The sequence below is a fragment of the Hydra viridissima genome, unplaced genomic scaffold (genome assembly GCF_058129835.1).
Source record: "Hydra viridissima isolate aposymbiotic clone 2 unplaced genomic scaffold, HvirCarnegie_v1 scaffold_2, whole genome shotgun sequence".
Classification (NCBI taxonomy): Eukaryota; Metazoa; Cnidaria; class Hydrozoa; order Anthoathecata; family Hydridae; genus Hydra; species Hydra viridissima.
This window is the reverse complement of record NW_028324301.1, coordinates 17,173,548-17,192,832: the sequence shown is the minus strand read 5'-3', so window position 1 is coordinate 17,192,832 and position 19,285 is coordinate 17,173,548. Positions and strand designations below refer to the sequence as shown.

General features: G+C 30.4%; 3 protein-coding genes across 5 annotated transcripts in view; 2 read left to right on the top strand and 1 right to left on the bottom strand.

Moving 5' to 3' along the window:
* Positions 1 to 1,269, top strand: part of LOC145184418 (otoferlin-like) — a 40,722-nt gene extending 39,453 nt beyond the window's left edge. For all 3 annotated transcript variants that reach the window (XM_090077642.1, XM_090077641.1, XM_090077644.1), the window contains 2 exons: positions 263 to 407; positions 957 to 1,269. In XM_090077642.1, coding sequence (XP_089933768.1) covers positions 263 to 407; positions 957 to 989 — 178 coding nt within the window. In that variant the 3' untranslated portion in view covers positions 990 to 1,269. The remainder of the gene's footprint in view (positions 1 to 262; positions 408 to 956) is intronic.
* Positions 1 to 19,285, bottom strand: part of LOC145194661 (E3 SUMO-protein ligase ZBED1-like) — a 244,672-nt gene that overhangs the window by 131,307 nt on the left and 94,080 nt on the right. The window lies entirely within an intron of this gene.
* LOC145193517 (uncharacterized) lies at positions 11,135 to 12,270 on the top strand. Its single transcript, XM_080070984.2, has 3 exons — positions 11,135 to 11,312; positions 11,627 to 12,082; positions 12,187 to 12,270. Exons 1-2 carry the CDS (start codon positions 11,279 to 11,281, stop codon positions 12,070 to 12,072), a joined length of 480 nt encoding a protein of 159 aa, XP_079927110.2. The 5' UTR covers positions 11,135 to 11,278; the 3' UTR covers positions 12,073 to 12,082; positions 12,187 to 12,270.

Sequence of the window (19,285 nt, the reverse complement as noted above, 5' to 3'; positions counted from 1 at the left end):
AGAATTTTGTTTTTTTAATATCAGGCAGCTTAAAAAATGAAACCATTTTAACTTTTGATTGGTTCAACTTATTGAATATTTTTTTAGATAAAAGCGCAGTTATAAATATTTTATTTTCTTGATCATTTTCTTCCTCTTAGGTTTCGTTGATGGGTTTAAAAACAAGGCATAACTAATGTCTCCCATCACTTACTTTTTTAAGTAGACTTTAATTACATTCTAGTTTTAAATTTGTCAAAAATTTATGCTAAATTCTTTTTAGCCGTCCGGAAGAAAACATTAGATTGTTTATGAATCCTTTCAAAATGGCGAGATTGCTATGGAAAAGCTACCGGTCGATACTATTTAAACTAATTTTGTTTCTACTCCTGCTTCTCTTAGTTGTCTTATTTATTTATGCCTTACCGGTAAGTTAAGTTTTGTTATAAAAAAAAATTATAAAAGTATTTCTAAATTCTAGCATGGTCTACTATATATCACGGCCGGATTTGTTTGACCTACTACAAATCGCGTCCGATAATAAGTGAACATTTTTTCAAAATTTTCAGTTAACACAAAATCTAATAAATAAGAGCAGTACTTATTCTGTAAGCATGTTCAGTTTGCAAAATAAATATTAACACCTTTTTTTTAAAAAAAGTCTTTTTCTTTTTGCTATTTCTCACTATTTCTTTAATTTTCGTTATTATAGCCAGATAACAACTCGTCTTTATTTCGGACCTTTCGTAACAATTTCCTTCAGACTTCCCTAGCCTCAATATGAAAGGCATATTGAAGTAAATTGATAAGAAGTATTCTTTAAGGCTGCTTCTTTGTTGCCTTTCACTAAGTCTAATTTAATTAGTTTGAGATCAAATTTGTGTTATGTAGCAACAGTCCACTTAAAGTTAATACTCCGTAATTTTTTTTTATATATCTATGTTTTATTTTATTATTTAATGTATCTTTGTTTATAGGGCTATCTAGCAAAAAAGTCACTTGGAGTGTAATGTGTGATGTCTGTTCGTTACACTATATTTATGATTCAATTCAAATACTATTTGGGGAGTGCAGTTTAAAAGAAGGGCATTTTTGAAAATATTTTTACATTGTAAAAGTTCAATACTATTTATGGATAAATATTTTTATTTTTTGTTAACATTTAAAGAATAAAATTGAAATAAAAACTAAAATGTTGACAAAAATTAGAACAAATAGATCAAGATTATCTTGATAATTTTTTTGTATAACAAAATTTTTTATATAACAAAAAAAAGTTAGTTCAAACAACTCGTAGTCTATTTGGTGCTTTATTAATTTAAACAAATTTTCAAAGTTGGTTATTTTAACTCTTGTGGAGTTTCTATTTATATTTTTGTGTTTAAATAAAACTTCATGTTTAATATTTTAATTAGTTTTGCAAATCTAATTTATGAAAAATAATTTACCATGGAAAGACTAAGTTCGACAGTTTCTAAGCTGTTTCTGGGATTTTTAAGATTTTAATGCCTCGTGTAAGTCGATCTGGTGGTTATAAAATCTTAAATTGTCTCAGAGAAACTGAATCTGCTCTTCCGAATCGAACCACTCTGAATCGAAAACCCAGAACACCCAGCTTTATCAAGCAAATCAGGAGAAATCCAAAGAGAAGCATAAGAAAATTGGCTTCAGCAGCAAATGTCAGCTATGGTACGATGCAAGCCATGTTAAAAGTTGATCTAAAACTTACAGCATTCGAAAAGAGCAAAGCTTAACTGCTTTCACAAACCACCAAAGCCAAACGGTTGAGTAGAGCGAAGCTTCTTTTGGAAAAGCTTAAGGATGGTACGCAACCTCCAGTGCTGTGGACAGATGAGAAATTATTTAGAACGCAAGCAATACACAATCAGAATGGCTGGATTTACGCACAGCGAAAAGAAGATATCCTAGTAAATGAGCGAATTGCTTATGAACGCCAAAAACCAGCACCTGTAAAAGTTTGAGCAAGTGTATTCTTAACACGTGAAAAAACACAGTTGAAGAGGGGGTAAAAATAAACCAACATGTTTACATGAAATTGTTAAAGGAGCAATCGATTCCTTGGATCAATAGGAGGTTTTTAAAGAGATCATTCTCCAACAAGACGGAGCCACATCACATACCGCAAACGTTGTTCAAGATTGGTGCAAGGACGATATGGCAGGATTTTAGGGAAAGGGGTAATGACCTCTCTGTTCACCAGATTTAAATCCAATGGATTTTGCTGTTAGGAGTATTTCGGAGAGCAATGCATGTTCATCCTTTCAAAGTGTAACATTGCTAAAAGCTATATCAAGGGATTGCTGGGACAAAATTTCACTAGGAACCATCTGTGCTTCATGTAATCAGTTTTCTTAGAGATTAAGATGAAGGATAAAAGCTAAAGGAGGTTACATCGAAAAGGAACCTGTCCTTTATTTTTGTTTAGTTATGTACTTTATTTATGCAAAAAATTAAATCATGTTTCCTTATTTTTGCGAAGTTACTTAAAAAATTAGTCTACGTTTGCTCAAACGACCTTGTATTTTTATTTTATTTCATAGCTTTTTACTTAAAAAATGTGCATAAATAAAAACGTAGACTTTAGTTAGATAAAAGAAACAATAATAATATTAACAAAATAATGTTATAGTAAAAGTAATAATAAAATACCAATTAGTAATAATATAATTAACTATAATGTAATAGAAATTGAGTAAAAAAACCAATATGGATCTGTTTTAATTAGGAGATATTACTATAATTAGGAGTAGTTTTCCACTTAAATTTTTTTAAAATTATATTATACAACTTTCTATAGCTTTACTTTTTAACTTATGTTCTGTAAAGTTTGGAGGCCGTTTACCACCACGCTTGTCTCTAAATTCTTGCAGGAGGCTGAAACATTGTTATTCTTGCTAATCATCGGCGTTACCGAACTGTCGGTAAAAATGCGTAAATTTGCGTAAAATGCGTAAATTTGTGTAAAAATACGTAAATCTGCGTAAAAAGCGTAAAAATCGGTAATTACCGCGGTAATTTTACGTAAAAATGCGTAATACGCAAATTTACCACATTTATTACTTTTTTACCGTTTTTATAAAAATTTACCGCTTTTTTTGCTGATTACCGAAAAACCAAAAAAAGATGTTTTAAATTGCTTTTTGTATTTCTATTAGTAAATTTTACATTTACAGTTTGAAACAAACAAACTATTGATAAAAAATTTTTCATCAGATATTCATCATCTGTTTCTAAAATATTTGCAAGCTCAATTCTCTATACTTTTTTTTCTCATTCCCCTTCCTATTCGACTTTGCTTTTCGGCTAGTACTTCTACTACTTTGTCTTTGTTTTTGTACTTTGTCTTTGTTGAAGTGTCATTGGAATAAACAAATGAGAGACTTAGAGTTTGATCTTCACCTAGAGTTCCTTCATACCTTTCTTGTTGAGCTAGAGTCCTTGACTCTCTTGAGTGTCTAGCTGTAGCCGTTTAGTTTCATAACCAGTTTCAGTTTCTGATTTTTGACTAGGAAAAGCCTTTTTAGGTGTTCCTTCTTTTTTAGTTTTAGTTCGACTTTGTAATATTCCCTGTAGGTGAGTCTTCTCAGTTGGTGGTGTGACATGTTGCAGCTCATATGGCTCTTCTTCACAAGTTTTTTCCCAATCTTTGAGGTTAGAAAAAACCCTTGTGTAATTTTAGCTTACAAAAAGCTAAGTTTCTATCAGGTAAGATCTTGACTTTTCACATTAAAGCATCAAGGATGGCTTGAGCTTTGATTGGCTTGACTGTAAAGTCCAAGGGCGCTGCGCTGAAACCTGCCTCCTGTCTTTCAAAAACTCAAGGTCCACTGGATCCATAGCTTTGTCAAAGTCTGATGTTTTTAGCAAAGTATAATCATCAACCAATGACTCATAGAACTGGATTGTAATTGGGTGGTTGTCAACCAATTCCTTGATGGCAGTTTCCCTCCCTTCTTCTTCACTGTTTGCTGTATTTTTAAGTGTATATCCTCTATAATATGGGTGCAGAAGTGAACCCACATTATAGTATTTGACTCCAATGCCAATTATTTAGTAGACTTTTTTCAAATTCTTCCATGAAATTGTGTAGGCACTCTGCAACTTGAGGGTCACGCTCTTCAACGTCATTTACGGTTCTTTTGCAAAGCAAGTGGTACTGGACCCATTATGGTACTGGACTTATCAGCCTCTTTATTTTCATTATCAGCTTTTTACATCTGGTAAAAAGATAGTGGGTGGCAGAATCTGAAAGAAAATAGCCGAGTTATAAATGTTAAAAAGGATGGTAAAATTACGTAAAAATGCAAATATTCATTTTTACGCAATTTTACCGTCTTCTGTAATAAGAAAGCGTGAAAATACGTATTACGCATATTACGTGAAAATGCGTATTATGAAGGTACGTGTGCAAAATTTTTAAACTATTCATATATATAATTATTATACATCATTGTAAAGAGCTTTAAATCAGTATTACAATAGTGAAAATTTCATAAAAAACTAATGATTCTGCTAAAAGTTATGCCTATTTAAGTGACAAAAATTCATTATAAGGAATGCTTAAGAAAACTGCAACCAACTTAAAAAATTAGCGTTCGGCTTACGGTGGTTTTATAACAGAACTTCATTGTTTAGTTTTTAGCGCATTAATTTGCCTCGGTTATATTTTTATTCAATTAATAGCAGAATATGGTTTTGTGTGTGTGTGTGTAAATCATGTTTTGAATATTTTTAAAAAATCATTAATATTTTAAATAAAGTTTCATTTTTCTAAAAAAACAATTTCTTAATGAATAAAAAAGTCAAATATACAAAAGGCTCATAATCGTGAACCCCCCCCCCCCCCCAACTTCTACAACAGAAGAATATTTGGTACCTTTTACTGCGTGCAAAAATAGAATATGAGCGTGTCATTATTTTTTAATGAAATTCGGCAGGTACATAGAAAATAGATATATAAAATTGATTCAAAAGTTAGAAAAAAAACCCATCATCCCTTCAATATCAATTCACTTCCAGAACAGGAATGAAGTTTTCAATAGCAATGAAATCACTAAAAACGTTAGTAACTGCAAAAAAAAAAACAAATTGCAATAAACTTACAACACTCTACTTTTAAAATATTATCTAAGTCAATATAAAATTCTAAAAAAAAGACGAGAAAAATCCATCCTTACGATACCTACCTCGAGCACGCGGTGAAAAAATGGTCACAGATTTTATCTTTAAAATCGGTGCCGTAAATCGCAGATACGCACATACCTATATTATGCGTATTACGCATTTTCACCGCATACGGTAAAAAATTGCGTATTACGCATTTTTTCGGTAAACACTTTATCGCATTTTACCGAAACCTTTTTACCGCCGGTACGGTAACGTCGATGCTTAATTCTTGCTTTTATCTTTTCTTGACAATTTTGCTAAGTCCTGGTTTTTAAATTGGTAGGATTTTTACCAGGTTACATATATATATATATATATATATATATATATATATATATATATATATATATATATATATATATATATATATATATATATATATATATATATATATATATATATATATATATATATATATATATATATTTCTGCCCACACAGTCAACTTAATGGCGACAGTAGATGTTAGCAAGGTGACTTTCTACTCATTAGTTTTAGTGGTGTTTCCGAACTTAATTAATGTTCGTCAAAAATTAAATGTACAAAACAGTATCTGCCACAGAATTCTTAAACAAAAAAAGCTTGTTTATTATGTTTTCATTATGTATTCAATATTATTTTAGTTCATTCATAATTTAACATAAAAGATAAAGAATATTGTTTTTCTGATTTTTGTAAAGAGAATGCTTTATAAATCAAAACTCTTTAAAATAAGTTTTTTTTCTTCTGTTTCTTTTGTAGAGTTTTGAAATCTGTCTGATTCCGTGGTTTTGAAAAGTATTTAAGAAAATTGTGATATTTTTTGCAATAACAGTTAACATTTATTTATCTATAAATATAAGTAACTAACTGATTTTGTGAACAAAAATTGTTGGATCTGTTAACTTAAGTTAGGACAGGATAATGGTTTAGGTTTGGCAATGCTTAGGCAGGATAGATAAGGCTAAGCTAATCTTATTTAGGGTAGGATAGGCTAGGCTAATCTAGGTTAGGAAAAAAAGATATTCCCTCCCCCTGTAAAAAACCCAGTTACACCCCTGGTAACTGGGTTTTTTACAGGGGGAGGGAATACCTACCTAACAAGACAGGTCCAAGTATTCAGTATTTAAATCCTTACTTTTGAATTTTTGTTATGGCTAGTAATGCTTCGTAATATAAACTTATTTTAAAGTGTCAGGTGCGAAGGCTCCGTTTACGAAAACTGTTGGCGTGGTACAGGAATTATAGAATTGTCATGATAGGAAGATAGTAGCGGCAAACCAGATCAAGAAGGTCATTGGCAGGTGCTAGAGGATCCAGATCAGAAGGAGAAGCTGAATATTGTCATGCGCAAGCAAACCCTACTGCCTTTTTATGAGACTAACAAGACTCTGCTGGCTCAGTACTGCAAGATTATGAACCCAGTTGTTGAATGCCGGGGCAATCTACATTCTTAGGAAAAGGCCTACGTGGGAATTTTACTGCCCACCGTCAAGCTTATAAAAGACAAGGTGGCAGTCTCTAGGAATGGCAATAGTATTGTAGATGGACAGCAACTCATCATCTACCTGCTGGAGAACCTTTACAACCCTAGGGTTGTCTTCAAGGGAAAGTTTGAGTATATATTAAGTGAAAAGAACCCTCTCATAATCACAGCTCTCCACCCCCACTTCCAGCTCGGAGTTGTTGGGTAATTGAACATTTTCTTGAAGGCCGGCATCAATAGAAGTTTCATCAATGAGGAAGTAATGAAGGAAAGATCTGTTGAGGAGATTGACAGGTGCTGAAGATGACGACTTCAACTATATGAGGAATGACGATATGGTGGCCACTAAGGGCCGCCTGGAAGATGACATTGAGAAAATCTTTGATAGAAGGAACAGGGTTGGGTGCAACAGCAAGACCCACGTCTTATTTGACCAGTTACCGCTGCTCCACAAAAGTGTTTGGTTGGATATGTTTATGAGATATAACAACCCTTTTTCCTCTTCTACGGCCGTGAAGAGGCTCTTTAGTGGCGGATCTGACATTTTGAGGCTAAAAAGATCTTCCTTGTCGGCTGATAACTTTGAGAAACTAGTGTTCCTCAAAGGAAATCTCCACCTACTAGATAAGAAGTGGATAGCCATTCTTTCAATTTACAATGAATAAAAAACAAAACAAAGCTATAAATTTTTCAATTTACAGTAAAAAAACAAACAAAAAAAAGCAATAAATTTTTAAAGCTATCAGACTATCGAAATATCGATAACGGACTGGCAAATTAAAAAAAATATCGCACTATGTTTAAATCAGTTTTTTGAACTTTGGAAATGGTTTTTTTGTAGAAAAGAAACCAAGTCAGCTATTGATACCGTAAAATTATTATAAAAATAAGCTATTGGTCGTTTCCATTTGATCGTTAACACTCCCTAAACATATTAACGATTTAATGTTTTCCGTGTCAGACTTTCTATCATATTAATACTTATGTCATATCATTCATAACAAGACTGATTTACGATTATATATTGCCTCAGGACATAACTTTAAAAGAGAAAATAACTGAGGAGAAAATCTTGATTAAAGATCTTCAAACTAAAACAGTAATAAACAGGTAAACAATATTTGTTCGTAAAACATTAAAGATTAGAGGAATATGAAATTGAGGAATATGAGAAATAAGAGGAAATTGAATTCGCAAAGCTAAAATTTTGTCACAAATTGCCCAACGCTTTCTTTATTTAATTGCTCACTCATTTAAAATTGATTTTTAAAAACACGAACTTGTATGGGTAATAAGTAGTTCCCGGACAGTTTTAGAACATATTTTATAGATCCATCACAGTTGTGAAATTTTTTTTGTTTAGATTTTAAATGTTGAGCCTGTTTACGTAATCTAGGATCGTTGACACAAAATGTTAATAGCAGTCTTTGAACCTTGGAATTAATTTCTTCATTAAAAAACATTTTTCATTGAAGTATTATCTAAATTTACAATAGCGATCGGCGAATTCTCGTATTACCGAATGCTAGGAAACGGATTTTGGATTCGTCTTACATGGACTGGTATAGACCTGCAAACATTTAGACCCAAATCCAAGAGACCGAATCATGTGCGCTGAATCCCTAACCCAAATCGTATTTACAAATCCATATGCCATACGAGTCTAATTCGATTCGAGTCAAGATTCGGGTCAAAACGAGTGAATTCTTCTTAATTAAGCATGTTAAAATTGAAAGGAATCATACTAGATTGTAAGATTCATTTCCCACAATTAATTGTTGGATAATATGCATTTTTTATATACTTTACCATAGTATTTTATTTCAAATATTACAATATTTATTTTATTATTATTGTTAAATGTTAATATCATAAAATTTCAATGATAAAAAAAAAAAGGAAAACATATAATAATAAAAACAATTTTAAATTACATTTAAATTACGTCTAAATAATTTGAATTTAAAAATTGTTTATATAAGTTACAACTTTAGTAAAAATGGATATTAGTTTGTCTTTTTTCGACTTAAAGAAAACGGAACAATTAAATTTCTTTACAGCTTTTTGCATACTTTTCTCCACTGTTTCAAGCACCAAATGATGATATTGTTAAATGTAGTTAAGATCAAAATTTTTTTTTAGATGGAAAAAACTATTTGCTATTTAACATTACAAAATTTTATTTTATGCCGTTAGTTATTATGTCGGGTTGGATTCAGTTTGGTTTAAAGTAGTTAAGCATTCATACAAAACCATGAATCAGTTACAAAAAAAATTTTAGCTTTAGTGAACAACAGTTTTGAAATTTTGGAACTCATAAAGTGTTTAAGATTTAATTTAATTACTCTTGTTTGATTGATACAAATACTGAGGCTTTTTGTGAAACGATGCGACCAAATATCATTTAAAAGTTGATTTGCGAATTGCGAGACAACTAGTTGGCTTGATTATAATGGATAAAGTAAATTTTTGAAAAGATTGAGCTGAAGGTCTCTTCGTAGACTTTTGTAAATAAACTCAGGAACAATAAATTTTTAGAACTAACTTTAAAAAAATCTATGGATTCAAATTTGGAGGCTATGTAAAACGCCAGTAGAATATTATATTGAGATATTTGACTTATACACACGGTTTTATATGCCTGAGACTACATGCCAATCTCAAAAGATATTGATCCATTAGTGAAAGTATCATAAAATATCATAAATATCAAGTGTCATAAAATGAGATACCTTTCAGCGGATGCCCAGAAAAAAAATTGTTCGAAAATTTGTTCGAAAATGTTTATAATTTTACTGAATGAACGAAAGTTTTACAATTATAAAGAGTACATAAAGAACAAAAGTTTATGAAAATGAAGAAACTTTTACGTAATTTGTGTAATGAAAATTAATAATGAATTAAAATGAGAATTAAATGTAAGAAATTTTATTCCTGCAACGTTCCCAATTTCAGTATAGCATTCGTATTACTGTTTTTATTACTGTTTAAAGTAAGCATCCATTTTTGGTTTTTCCGTTAACAACGAATAAAGTTCAAATTTCTATATCAGTTTCTTAAAATATGTCGAACTTTAAAGTTTGTTAAAATAGAACTTTTTATGCGTTTAAAAGAGCAAAAGTGGATGGTGTAACAAGTTTATATTCATACAAAATTTTTTATTTTCCTAAAATATGTTGAACGGATTTCATCTAATAGAAATTCTGTGCCTTGAAAGGTTGAAACAGAATAACGTAATGTATGTGAGGTATTGCAAATTTTATCAGCTTGTAGGTCTAAATACAAAAGTTATTTTTAATTCGATTTCAAATGACTGATACAAAACTGATGAATGAAACGAAAGTTTGTACTTTATTCGTTATTATTCGTTATTATTCGTTGTTTTAACGTTAAAACAAAATTCCGATGTTTTAAGTCGAAAAATGGAAAAAGTGAAAAACTTTATTCTAGAGAGGTTATCAGTGATAATACAAAAAAAACATCACAAGCTTTTGTAATGTTGCGCATGTTGATGTAAGTGTTTCAATAAAACTAAGGAAATAGGTTTAGAAAAATATTTCTATTCGATTATTGAATTTTTCATTTTTGATTGTCTTAAACTAAAACAGTCGACTTGGGTCGAATTATCAGGTCGATTAAGCAGGTGCTCATATTTTCGTTTTTATCACACAAATGGATTCTGAAACTTGTTTTTTTTTAAAAAAAAAACCTGAAATTTGTATGTTGAATCATTCAAGGATTGGATCAGAATAAATTGCAGTTTTTTTTTTTCCTAAAGAAAAAAAGAGCTTGATTACAAGTTTTATTAGAATGTAATTTAAGTTAAAAGACAGGCATTTTATATAAACGTGAAACAAAAACCTGATAAACTAATTACAGACTTTGCGGTCATAAACCTAAAATGCTATTACTATTTACTCCTTCTGAAGATGGTATTGGTTATTTGAAATATTTTTTCGCATTCCAAGTATCATCGGGATGACATCCCAGTAGGTTCCAGATCCCATCAACGTCTAGGAGGAGTTAAACAATTTTTTTTCTTTTCTTCAGTTGACCCCCGTGATTTGTTTTTCGTTTCTTCAGTTGACCCCTTTGATTTGTTTTTCGTTTAAAGTTCAACGCTGTTAAAAAACCAAACAATGAGATCGCTTCATCTTTAAAAAAAGTTTTGTATTAAAAGCTTTTTGCAATTCGCGCGAATTTTTACTAATTTTGTGTAAAAATCTACAACTATAATTAGAGTATGATATTTTTATTTTTTTAAAACTTGTCATAAAATAATTACCCGCGGCACTTATTGATGTTTGAAGAAACATCCCGATTTGTAAAAGAAGCCAGACAAGTCGGTTTATTTAAAGCCTCTCTCGTGTTACTGTGCAAATCATCTTGTGCGCTTATGAAAACGACACTCGACATCAAAATAAGCTTTTTTTTCAAACCATATTCCTGCTAAATAAGACAGTTGGACATCGAGTTTAAGGCTTTAAATGGAAGCTCATTCTGTCTTTTGAGCGCTGTTGACACTGTTCTTACGAAACAGCGAAAGATAAATATTATACCTTCGTGCAAGTATAAATAGTGCGTGACAAGCGGAAAAACCAAGTTCATCATTTTAAGACAAGATCAACTAAAAAGTGCACCCGCCGTCATGAAGTGTTTAGTTTTGTTGTTTGTGATTTTTGGTAAGTAGACAATTTAAGCATATTTCTTGTAAATTGAACAAATGTTTCTTGTAAATTGAACAATAAAAGAAATTTAAATTGTCAGTAAAGTTTGATACAATTTAAAGTTTGTTGAGATCAAACTAAAATGAAGTTATCTATATATATCTAAATCTTTATATATGAAGTATCTATATACATGTATTATATGTGTGTGTGTGTGTGCGTGTGTGTGTGTGTATTTATATACGTGCACAAAGTTGTATTTATGTCAAACTATGTATAGTTTATTACAATTATTAACATTTTTAAGTTTTTTAATTGTGTGATTTTAGTGTCGGTTGGTGCGAGTAAAAATATTTGCAAAAAGAAATCGTCAAATACATCTGTTGCTTTCTGCAATACTGCTAATGATAAGTGCTTAAGCAAGGCATTCTCTGAAGTCAAGATTCGCTCAAAAAAATGCAATAAAAATAAACCATTAAAACTTTCATTTCCGAAAAAATATTCCCGACATAATGAAACATTTTGTGGTAGCGATGGAATCCACTACCAAACATTTACTGAAGCAGTAACTGCCGCCTATTGCAATTCTGTTCAAATTCTTCACAAAGGAGCATGTGGTCACTGTAATGAGCAAATCCTATGCAGTAAGAGCATGCGCAAAAAGAAAACTTTAAAAACCAATGACGGTGTAGTGTTCAAAGGCTGTTGCGAGTTTAAGATCGCCGCTTGCAAAGCATTCCACGAAAAGAATCAAGTGATGCTGTTGAAGAACTAATCAAATACAGGTAAGAAATAATTTAAAAGTTTTGACACCTGGTAGCGAGAAAAAAAATTTTCAATATCGAAAGTCCATTTGGTGAATTATAATGATTTAAATTTTTTAATTCAGGGGAAAGAAGACGCGTAAACTCTCGACGAGACGAGGAAACGAATATCTTTTATTTATGAGTTGAAATAAATGACGTAATAATTACTGGATCTATTTACTTATGTAATAATGAAAGAAACGACTGCGTTAAAACCGAAATTGTTCCTAAGTAACCAATCAAATTCAAAAACTATTTCAGAAAACCATTTTTGGCGTTTTTAATGTTTCTTTTGTAAATGGTAAATATTTCTTTAAGTAAAAAATCTTTTTTTCTTGACAGTTGGTACTGCCCAATTCACTTTTTTTCTATTATTATTGATATCTTTTAAATTTAATTTAACCCAATTAATTATTAGGTTAAATTACTTTTCTATTGGTATACCAAAATGCGAAATTGTTAAAATAAAATTCAATAATTGTTTAAAATTAAACTTGAAACTTTTAATCCAAAAATTAACTATAAATTGCTCGTTAGCCTAACTACACACTAGATATGTACAACATTATTATGCACATTTCCTACAACTAACATATATATTTCCTAAAGCATTACTGCAAAATGGATAATTTTTCAAACAAATGAAGTAAAAAATTTAAAATTTTTCAATAACTAAAAATATAAAACCGTTTAAATAGAATTTATATTGATACAATTGCGTTAGCGGTTTTTTCTTTGGTCACTCGTACAGCGACTCGTTCTACGATGGCAAAGATAATAAGAGGTTTTAAGGAAATTTGAAGATTTATTTCAAAAAATTCCCGGTAAAATAAGCTGTTTTATTCCGAAAATTTTAGCCTAGCTAAATATAGATTAATAAATTGCACAATAAGTTGCACTAATTTACGGTATTGTGGGATGCTTCTAGAAACAAATTTTATAAGTTATTTAAGCACTAAGCAGTTTTCAAGGGAATGATGCGTCTCTGATTTGGTATTAATTAACAGTTGTAAGGAAAATTTAATTCAGTTTTTATACTGCTTCCAATTAAAAACAAAGAATTTTAACAAAATTTGAAAGGCATTGCAATTTACAGTAAAATAACTCAAGTAAACAAATTTTCATAAACGGAAGAAATCGAGAACGAAAAAAAGAAAACGGATTTCCTTAACGGATGCTTTTAAGCATCGATTTTTTATTTCAGTTTTAATGATAACAAATGAAGAACAAACCTCTGTATCAATTATTTGAAATATACCAAACTTAAAATAATTTATATAAAAAAATAATTTATATAAAAAATTTTGTATGAAATACCTTGCATACCTTACATTATTTTATTTCACCCCTTCAAGAAATTGCGCAAAATTGTCATTTAATTAAAGCCATTCAATTTATTTTAACAAATTTTAAATGACAAATTTATGTAAGAATATCAGTTTGTCGCTAATATTCTTTATGCGTTAAAAACAGAAATGTTTATCTTAAAAGTCTGATATAGAAATTTGTTATTATTCGTTATTATTCGTTAAATTACTCGTTAAAAAACGAAAAACCAAACGCAGATGCTGATAAAAACCTTATAAACTTTTTTTATTCAGGCCTCAAAAATTTTGTTTCATGAACAATAAAACATTTAAAAATGAAAAATTTTTTTAAAGTATTTAAACAAATATAACTTAATCTTAAAATAGAATCATTTATAAATATAATCTATTAATATTTAGCAATTCCTTAAAAAATTCGATTTTTGTGTTTTGGTTGAGAACTTTTATTTTTAAAAAAAATTATTAGATAGTTAATGACCAATAATGATAATAACCTCCGAGTGGAAAGAAAACTTAATGGTTAGTCGAAGACTGGCACTAAATGTTTCGTTAACTAATTTTTGTTGAGAGAAATAAAAATAAAAAAGTGATAGAGCAAAAAACTTTATCAAAGTTCCAAAATTATTTCAAATATTCTATAATATGTATAGTTCAAAATACTTAAATTATTTTAGTAATAATTTATTCTAAACAATAGCAATATTTTAATAGTAATTCAATCAAAACGACGCACAACCAATGGACAACCACAATGACACAAAAATTTCCGAAACAAAACTCAGATTTACCACAACAATACCAGAAAACTAAATGAAAAAAACTTTTTTTAACTATCGGTAAGATGAGAGAGTTCGAGGTTTGTTCACGTAACGAAAACGTCATACTACTTGAGCAGAGAGCTTTTCAAACTCTATACATCAAAAAATTAAAAAAATCTTATGTGAACAATACAAATGCAGATGTTTTATATTAAAAAAAAAAAAAAAGAAAAAAGAAAGTTCAAAAAGACAGAACCATAAGTCCTTATAAAAAAAGTTGCGGAACTAAAAGTTTTTGATGTAATCTTACTGTAGACCGTCATCAATTATAGTAAACATTAACTAAAATGAACATCTGTGAACGACTTTTAATGCTTTGGTTCAGTCAAAATCTTAGAGGATGTTACAAATCTTAGAGGATGTTACTTTTTCAAACAGTTTGAAAAGGGCCTCAACACATATGTGTACTTCGTTATACACCTTTTTCCATTATGCAGTCATGGCAAAGTTTTATTAACGTTACGATATTTTCTATCAAACGACTTTACAAAGAAAAGCAACATTATTGTTGAAAGATAAACCAGAGATCTCGATCTATTTTTATTCTTATGATTTAATGGCATATACATATTTCTACACTTAGTGTAGAATTTCAAAAAAAAAACGCTTTTGTTAAAGTATTCCTTGATGCTAATTTTCATTGATGATGTACTTCAGTTATATATTTTAAAACAGAATTTTATTCGGTAAATAACTTATATAACTGTAATTGGGCTGTAATTTAACAGCTACTAGTTTACTTCAAGAGTTATGAAAAAATGTTACACCCTTATTACACATGCCTCCCCTAATCTTTAACTCCTTGCTGATCTTTTCTTGAGTGCGTACTGGGTGTGTCTTTCTCTTTACACTATTTCAATGCACTTCAATCTGTGTTCCACCTAATGTTGGTTTTTTATAAGGGCTTAAAAGACTATAGCTCCATCGTATCAGTTTTAATTTAAAATATAAAAAACTATACTTCGTGAAATCTATTTAGTCTCGTCACTTAAGAATCAATATCTTCTATCAATACATGTGTAAAAAAATTTTTAAGTATAAATATTTACCGGGTGTGATTAAAAGTGGAGGCCCACCAGTTGCTTTGTCAAACTTAACATTTCCTTGAGGAGATGATTTCTTGTTGGCAATTACCTAATATGCAATTTGTTCTACAACTTTGGGATTTTTTTGCTTCAAGGGATTGAACGTATTCTCTGAACTTTAATTGATGCGGCAAACGATAAAAAAACTAAGCAATATGATGCAACGCACACTTAGTTTTTTCTCTCTTTTTTTTTCTTTCTGCTTTTCGAGAGGATGTTGTTCTTACAGCTTTGAACGGGGAGTTTGGCAGATGAGGCAGTTACACATCAGGCCTCAAGTTTCTGCTCTCAATTGTATAGACTTGAAATCAAACAAAAGTGGTAGTTTGACTTCTTTCCCCTCTTCTTTTCTGCCCAAAGCAGTTCTGCATGATTCGCAGAGTCCTTGTGGTACCCGAGAATCACAGACATCGAGGTTGGTTTTGTAAAATTGGCATATTCGATTAGCTTGGAAAGTAGTAAGCTACACTAAGAGTGAGGCACCATTTAAACATAAATAGTAACCTTGCTGTGGAAAGGAGAGGTAAAAACATAAGTAGTAATGTAGCTGTGGAAAGGGGAGATTAAAAAAAAAGGATTAACTTACTACAGAATAATTGTAAAATGTATTTTTTTTCAGTTGTCAACTTTGTAATCTCTTAGATGTCTGTCCTATCCATCCTTAAACTCACTAGGTGTGCCTCAAAGTCAGTCATTTGTCAGTTCATACCTTCTTGAGTGATTTGTAAAGAAAGAATAACAAAACCAAAATCAAATTAATAGTTAAAACAGAGTGTAATTTTTTACCATATTATTATTGTGATAAAAACTGAATATAAAAAAGTAACACGAGGTGTTTATCTGTACTTATTTATGATAATTGTTGTAAGTACGCTAAATTATATAGTTTCTGGTTCCATTTTAAGGCCTCAAATCGAGAATAAGCCAAAGAATTTAGTTGCCTCAAGTAAAGTCATTACATAGAGGTTTAGGTGTACGGGAAAAAATGCTGAAAATCCAAAATTTTCTTTTAATCAAAGATCTTCCCCTACCTCTAAGGAGTTTCAACATTACAATTTTTATTGGCACTATTTAAAAGTTCTGAAATGAAAAGACAAGTGGTGAAAGTTGCAAAAAATAACAAAATTTAAACTTTAAACGGCCACAAATCTGGAACAGGTCAAAGGGATTAGCTGAAATCTTATATAGAGTCAGTCAACGGTCATAGGCGACAATTGTACCAATTTTTTTCGTTGATTTGGATTTTTTTCGTTGATTTGGATTTTTTTCGTTGAGTGGTATGGGTTTTAGAGCCGATTATCTTTACTTCTCAATTAAATTTTTTTCTGCGGAAGTGATTAAAAGATTTCAAAATTTGCGTCACAGAGTGCACTGATGTGTAGGCCACAAGATACCCTGATTTATCACCCCATATATAGGTGGCGTCTCGGATCAGCTGGGTTGGTACTATCGGTATCGGTATCCGTGATAACAGTGTTCTTTTTACTAGTTTTATGATTTGATGATGGTTATATGATGGTTAAATGATAGTTTGATGATGATTGTATAATGGTTGTATGATAGTTGTATGATGTTTGGATGATGGTTGAATAATGGCTGGACGGTGATTGAATGATTGTTTACCTATGGTTGGATAATATTTGGATAATGGGTCATTTTAATACTTTATGCATCAGTTTGTTGATTTTGTAAGTCCTATAAGTAATCGGTCGGTATCAAGAGAGATATCAAACAGCAATTTCTTACTTTTTTGGTTGAACAAAGCTTTGAATATATCGGAATTAGAAAAAAAAAATCTCAGTTTTTGGCCGCAAATTTGAAGTATCATCATGCAAAAAAGTTCTAACACATTAAAAAAGAATCAAGTTTCTTGTAATAGGTTTAACATCTCACTAGTTGCCTTCTTCAAGTAAAAGATATTTCTCAAAACATTATTATTTGCCTCGTTCCCTGTTAAAAACATTATTATTTGCATACCTCGTTCTCTGTTAAACTCTGGAATTTTGAAAAAAGTACAAAATGTGCCCTTTTAACGGAAATGAATTTAGTTTCCATGATAGATTTAAACTAAAAATGGAGAATTAATTATTATACATTAGCAACCACATAAAGAAGTGGCATTGGGATTTTGCCTCGTCTCTTGTCCTCCTATTATTCAAGGTATTCCTTCTTCACTTTTCACAGTCGATTTCTGTAGACAAGAACAGTGCTTTAAAGTAGATTCGATTGTCTATAAAAATACATTTTTCCTAATTTCTTTGTAAAATAGTGAATAATTCCATTGATCAGATAGGTTAAATATAGAAAATGATGAAAGCGTTCGTACAACTTTTCGATTTATTATATTAAAAAATCATATTTTATAGTCTTTTTTCCCAGTATTCAATTAATACAGTGTTATAATAATTGATTCGTGCTAATTTTTGAAATTTGCTCTTACCTTTTAGAGAGATGAGAGTTCTGACGCATTGATGTACATTTCCGTCTTATTTTAAGACAACGACTAAATTTTTCAATAATTAGAAAGTGGGTGTAAAAGTCCATCCAAGTTTTTGAAATAGGTGAGAGCAAGTTTCATCATGCAGCTTTTTTTTATCAATCGTTTTTAGAAAAGAAAAGTTTTCAATTTCGCATGGATGATTTCTGTTTCTTAAAAGTTGAAACAAAATATACTGCGCGTTAATGAAGCTTTTTCTTTTAATTTCTTTCGACTTGTCTCTTCCGTAATAAGTGTCATAGAGAGAAGAGAATTCTATATAGTCCTTGATGAGCTGTTCTTCCAAGTATTCAATGTCATCTATTCTTTTTCCAGTCAGCACCAAATAAATGTAGTTAGCATTTTCATAGTGATTGGTTAACCCAAGTTGCTTTAAGAAGATGAGTATATGTTCTTTGGTAATTTTGGAATATTTGATGCTTTTTTTATTGGAGTTGACGAGAAGGTTTAAAGCTTGAAATTTGCTTTTTAGTTTTTCAAAGATTTCCTTTTGAACTTAGCATTTTTGTTTTCCGTTGTATTGTTTGATGCATTCTTGGAAGTGGATTATTCTTGACGAGCTTGTTTTGTTTGTGTTCAAGTGATAGTAACCTATTTTAATGTCTAGAGTTTCTTGTTGACAAGAACATTTTATGCAAAATTTTTTACCGCACTCATCCATTTCAAACTTGTTGAGGTCTTCATTTGAGCAGTATTTGCATTTGTACAAGTAGATTGGTTTTTGCTCAATTTTAGTATGAGTCCACTTTTTAGAGTCAACTAGTTTTGACGTTGGTTTAAGTATTGTCTTTGAATGTCTTCTTTTTCGGCGTTAAATTTCTCAATTTCTTCAAAGGGAAGTTTTGTTTGTAAAATGTCTTCATACCTTTGAACAAGATGAATGGTTTTTGCAATAAAGAAAGCTTTCTCAGTTTTTACTTTTTTAAAGTTTTCCGTGTCTTTTGCAGCTTCAATGTCAAACTGCTTTCAAATTTTTTCGTTTAGTGAAGTGATATTCATGTTTATTAATTGCTTTATAATGATCATAAGCTACTATATAAAAGTTTACAGATCAGATGAGCTCTTATCATCCGGACCGAAAAACTTCCAGTAGTCGATCAAGTTAAATCTGTTTTTATAATGTCCTATAGCCAGAGTGTGAATTCCGTCTTCCAAAATTTTTCCTTTATCATCTTCAGCGCTGAGTGCAACTTTGTTAATCTCTTCCGTGTAAATATCATGCTTATGAGATCGGATAATGTTCATTTTTGCAAAGAATTCTTTTCTCAATTCATTAGGCAGTCTTTGTAGTCTTGATGCTTTATTTTATTTTCGACAACGCTTTTCTTTACCCCTTTGCACTTTTTGTGTTCTTTTTCTTTAAGGATCTTGTAAGAGTAGAGCTTAGGTCGAATTCCAACAAACTCTTTAATTTGCTTTCCTCCTGTTTCATCTTTAAACATGCCAATGACTTT

Coding starts and splice junctions, on each gene's coding strand:
- LOC145193517 (XM_080070984.2), top strand. CDS start 11,279: ATGAAGTGTTTAGTTTTGTTGTTTGTGATTTTTG. Junction 11,313..11,626: donor TTTGTTGTTTGTGATTTTTG/GTAAGTAGACAA, acceptor GTGTGATTTTAG/TGTCGGTTGGTGCGAGTAAA.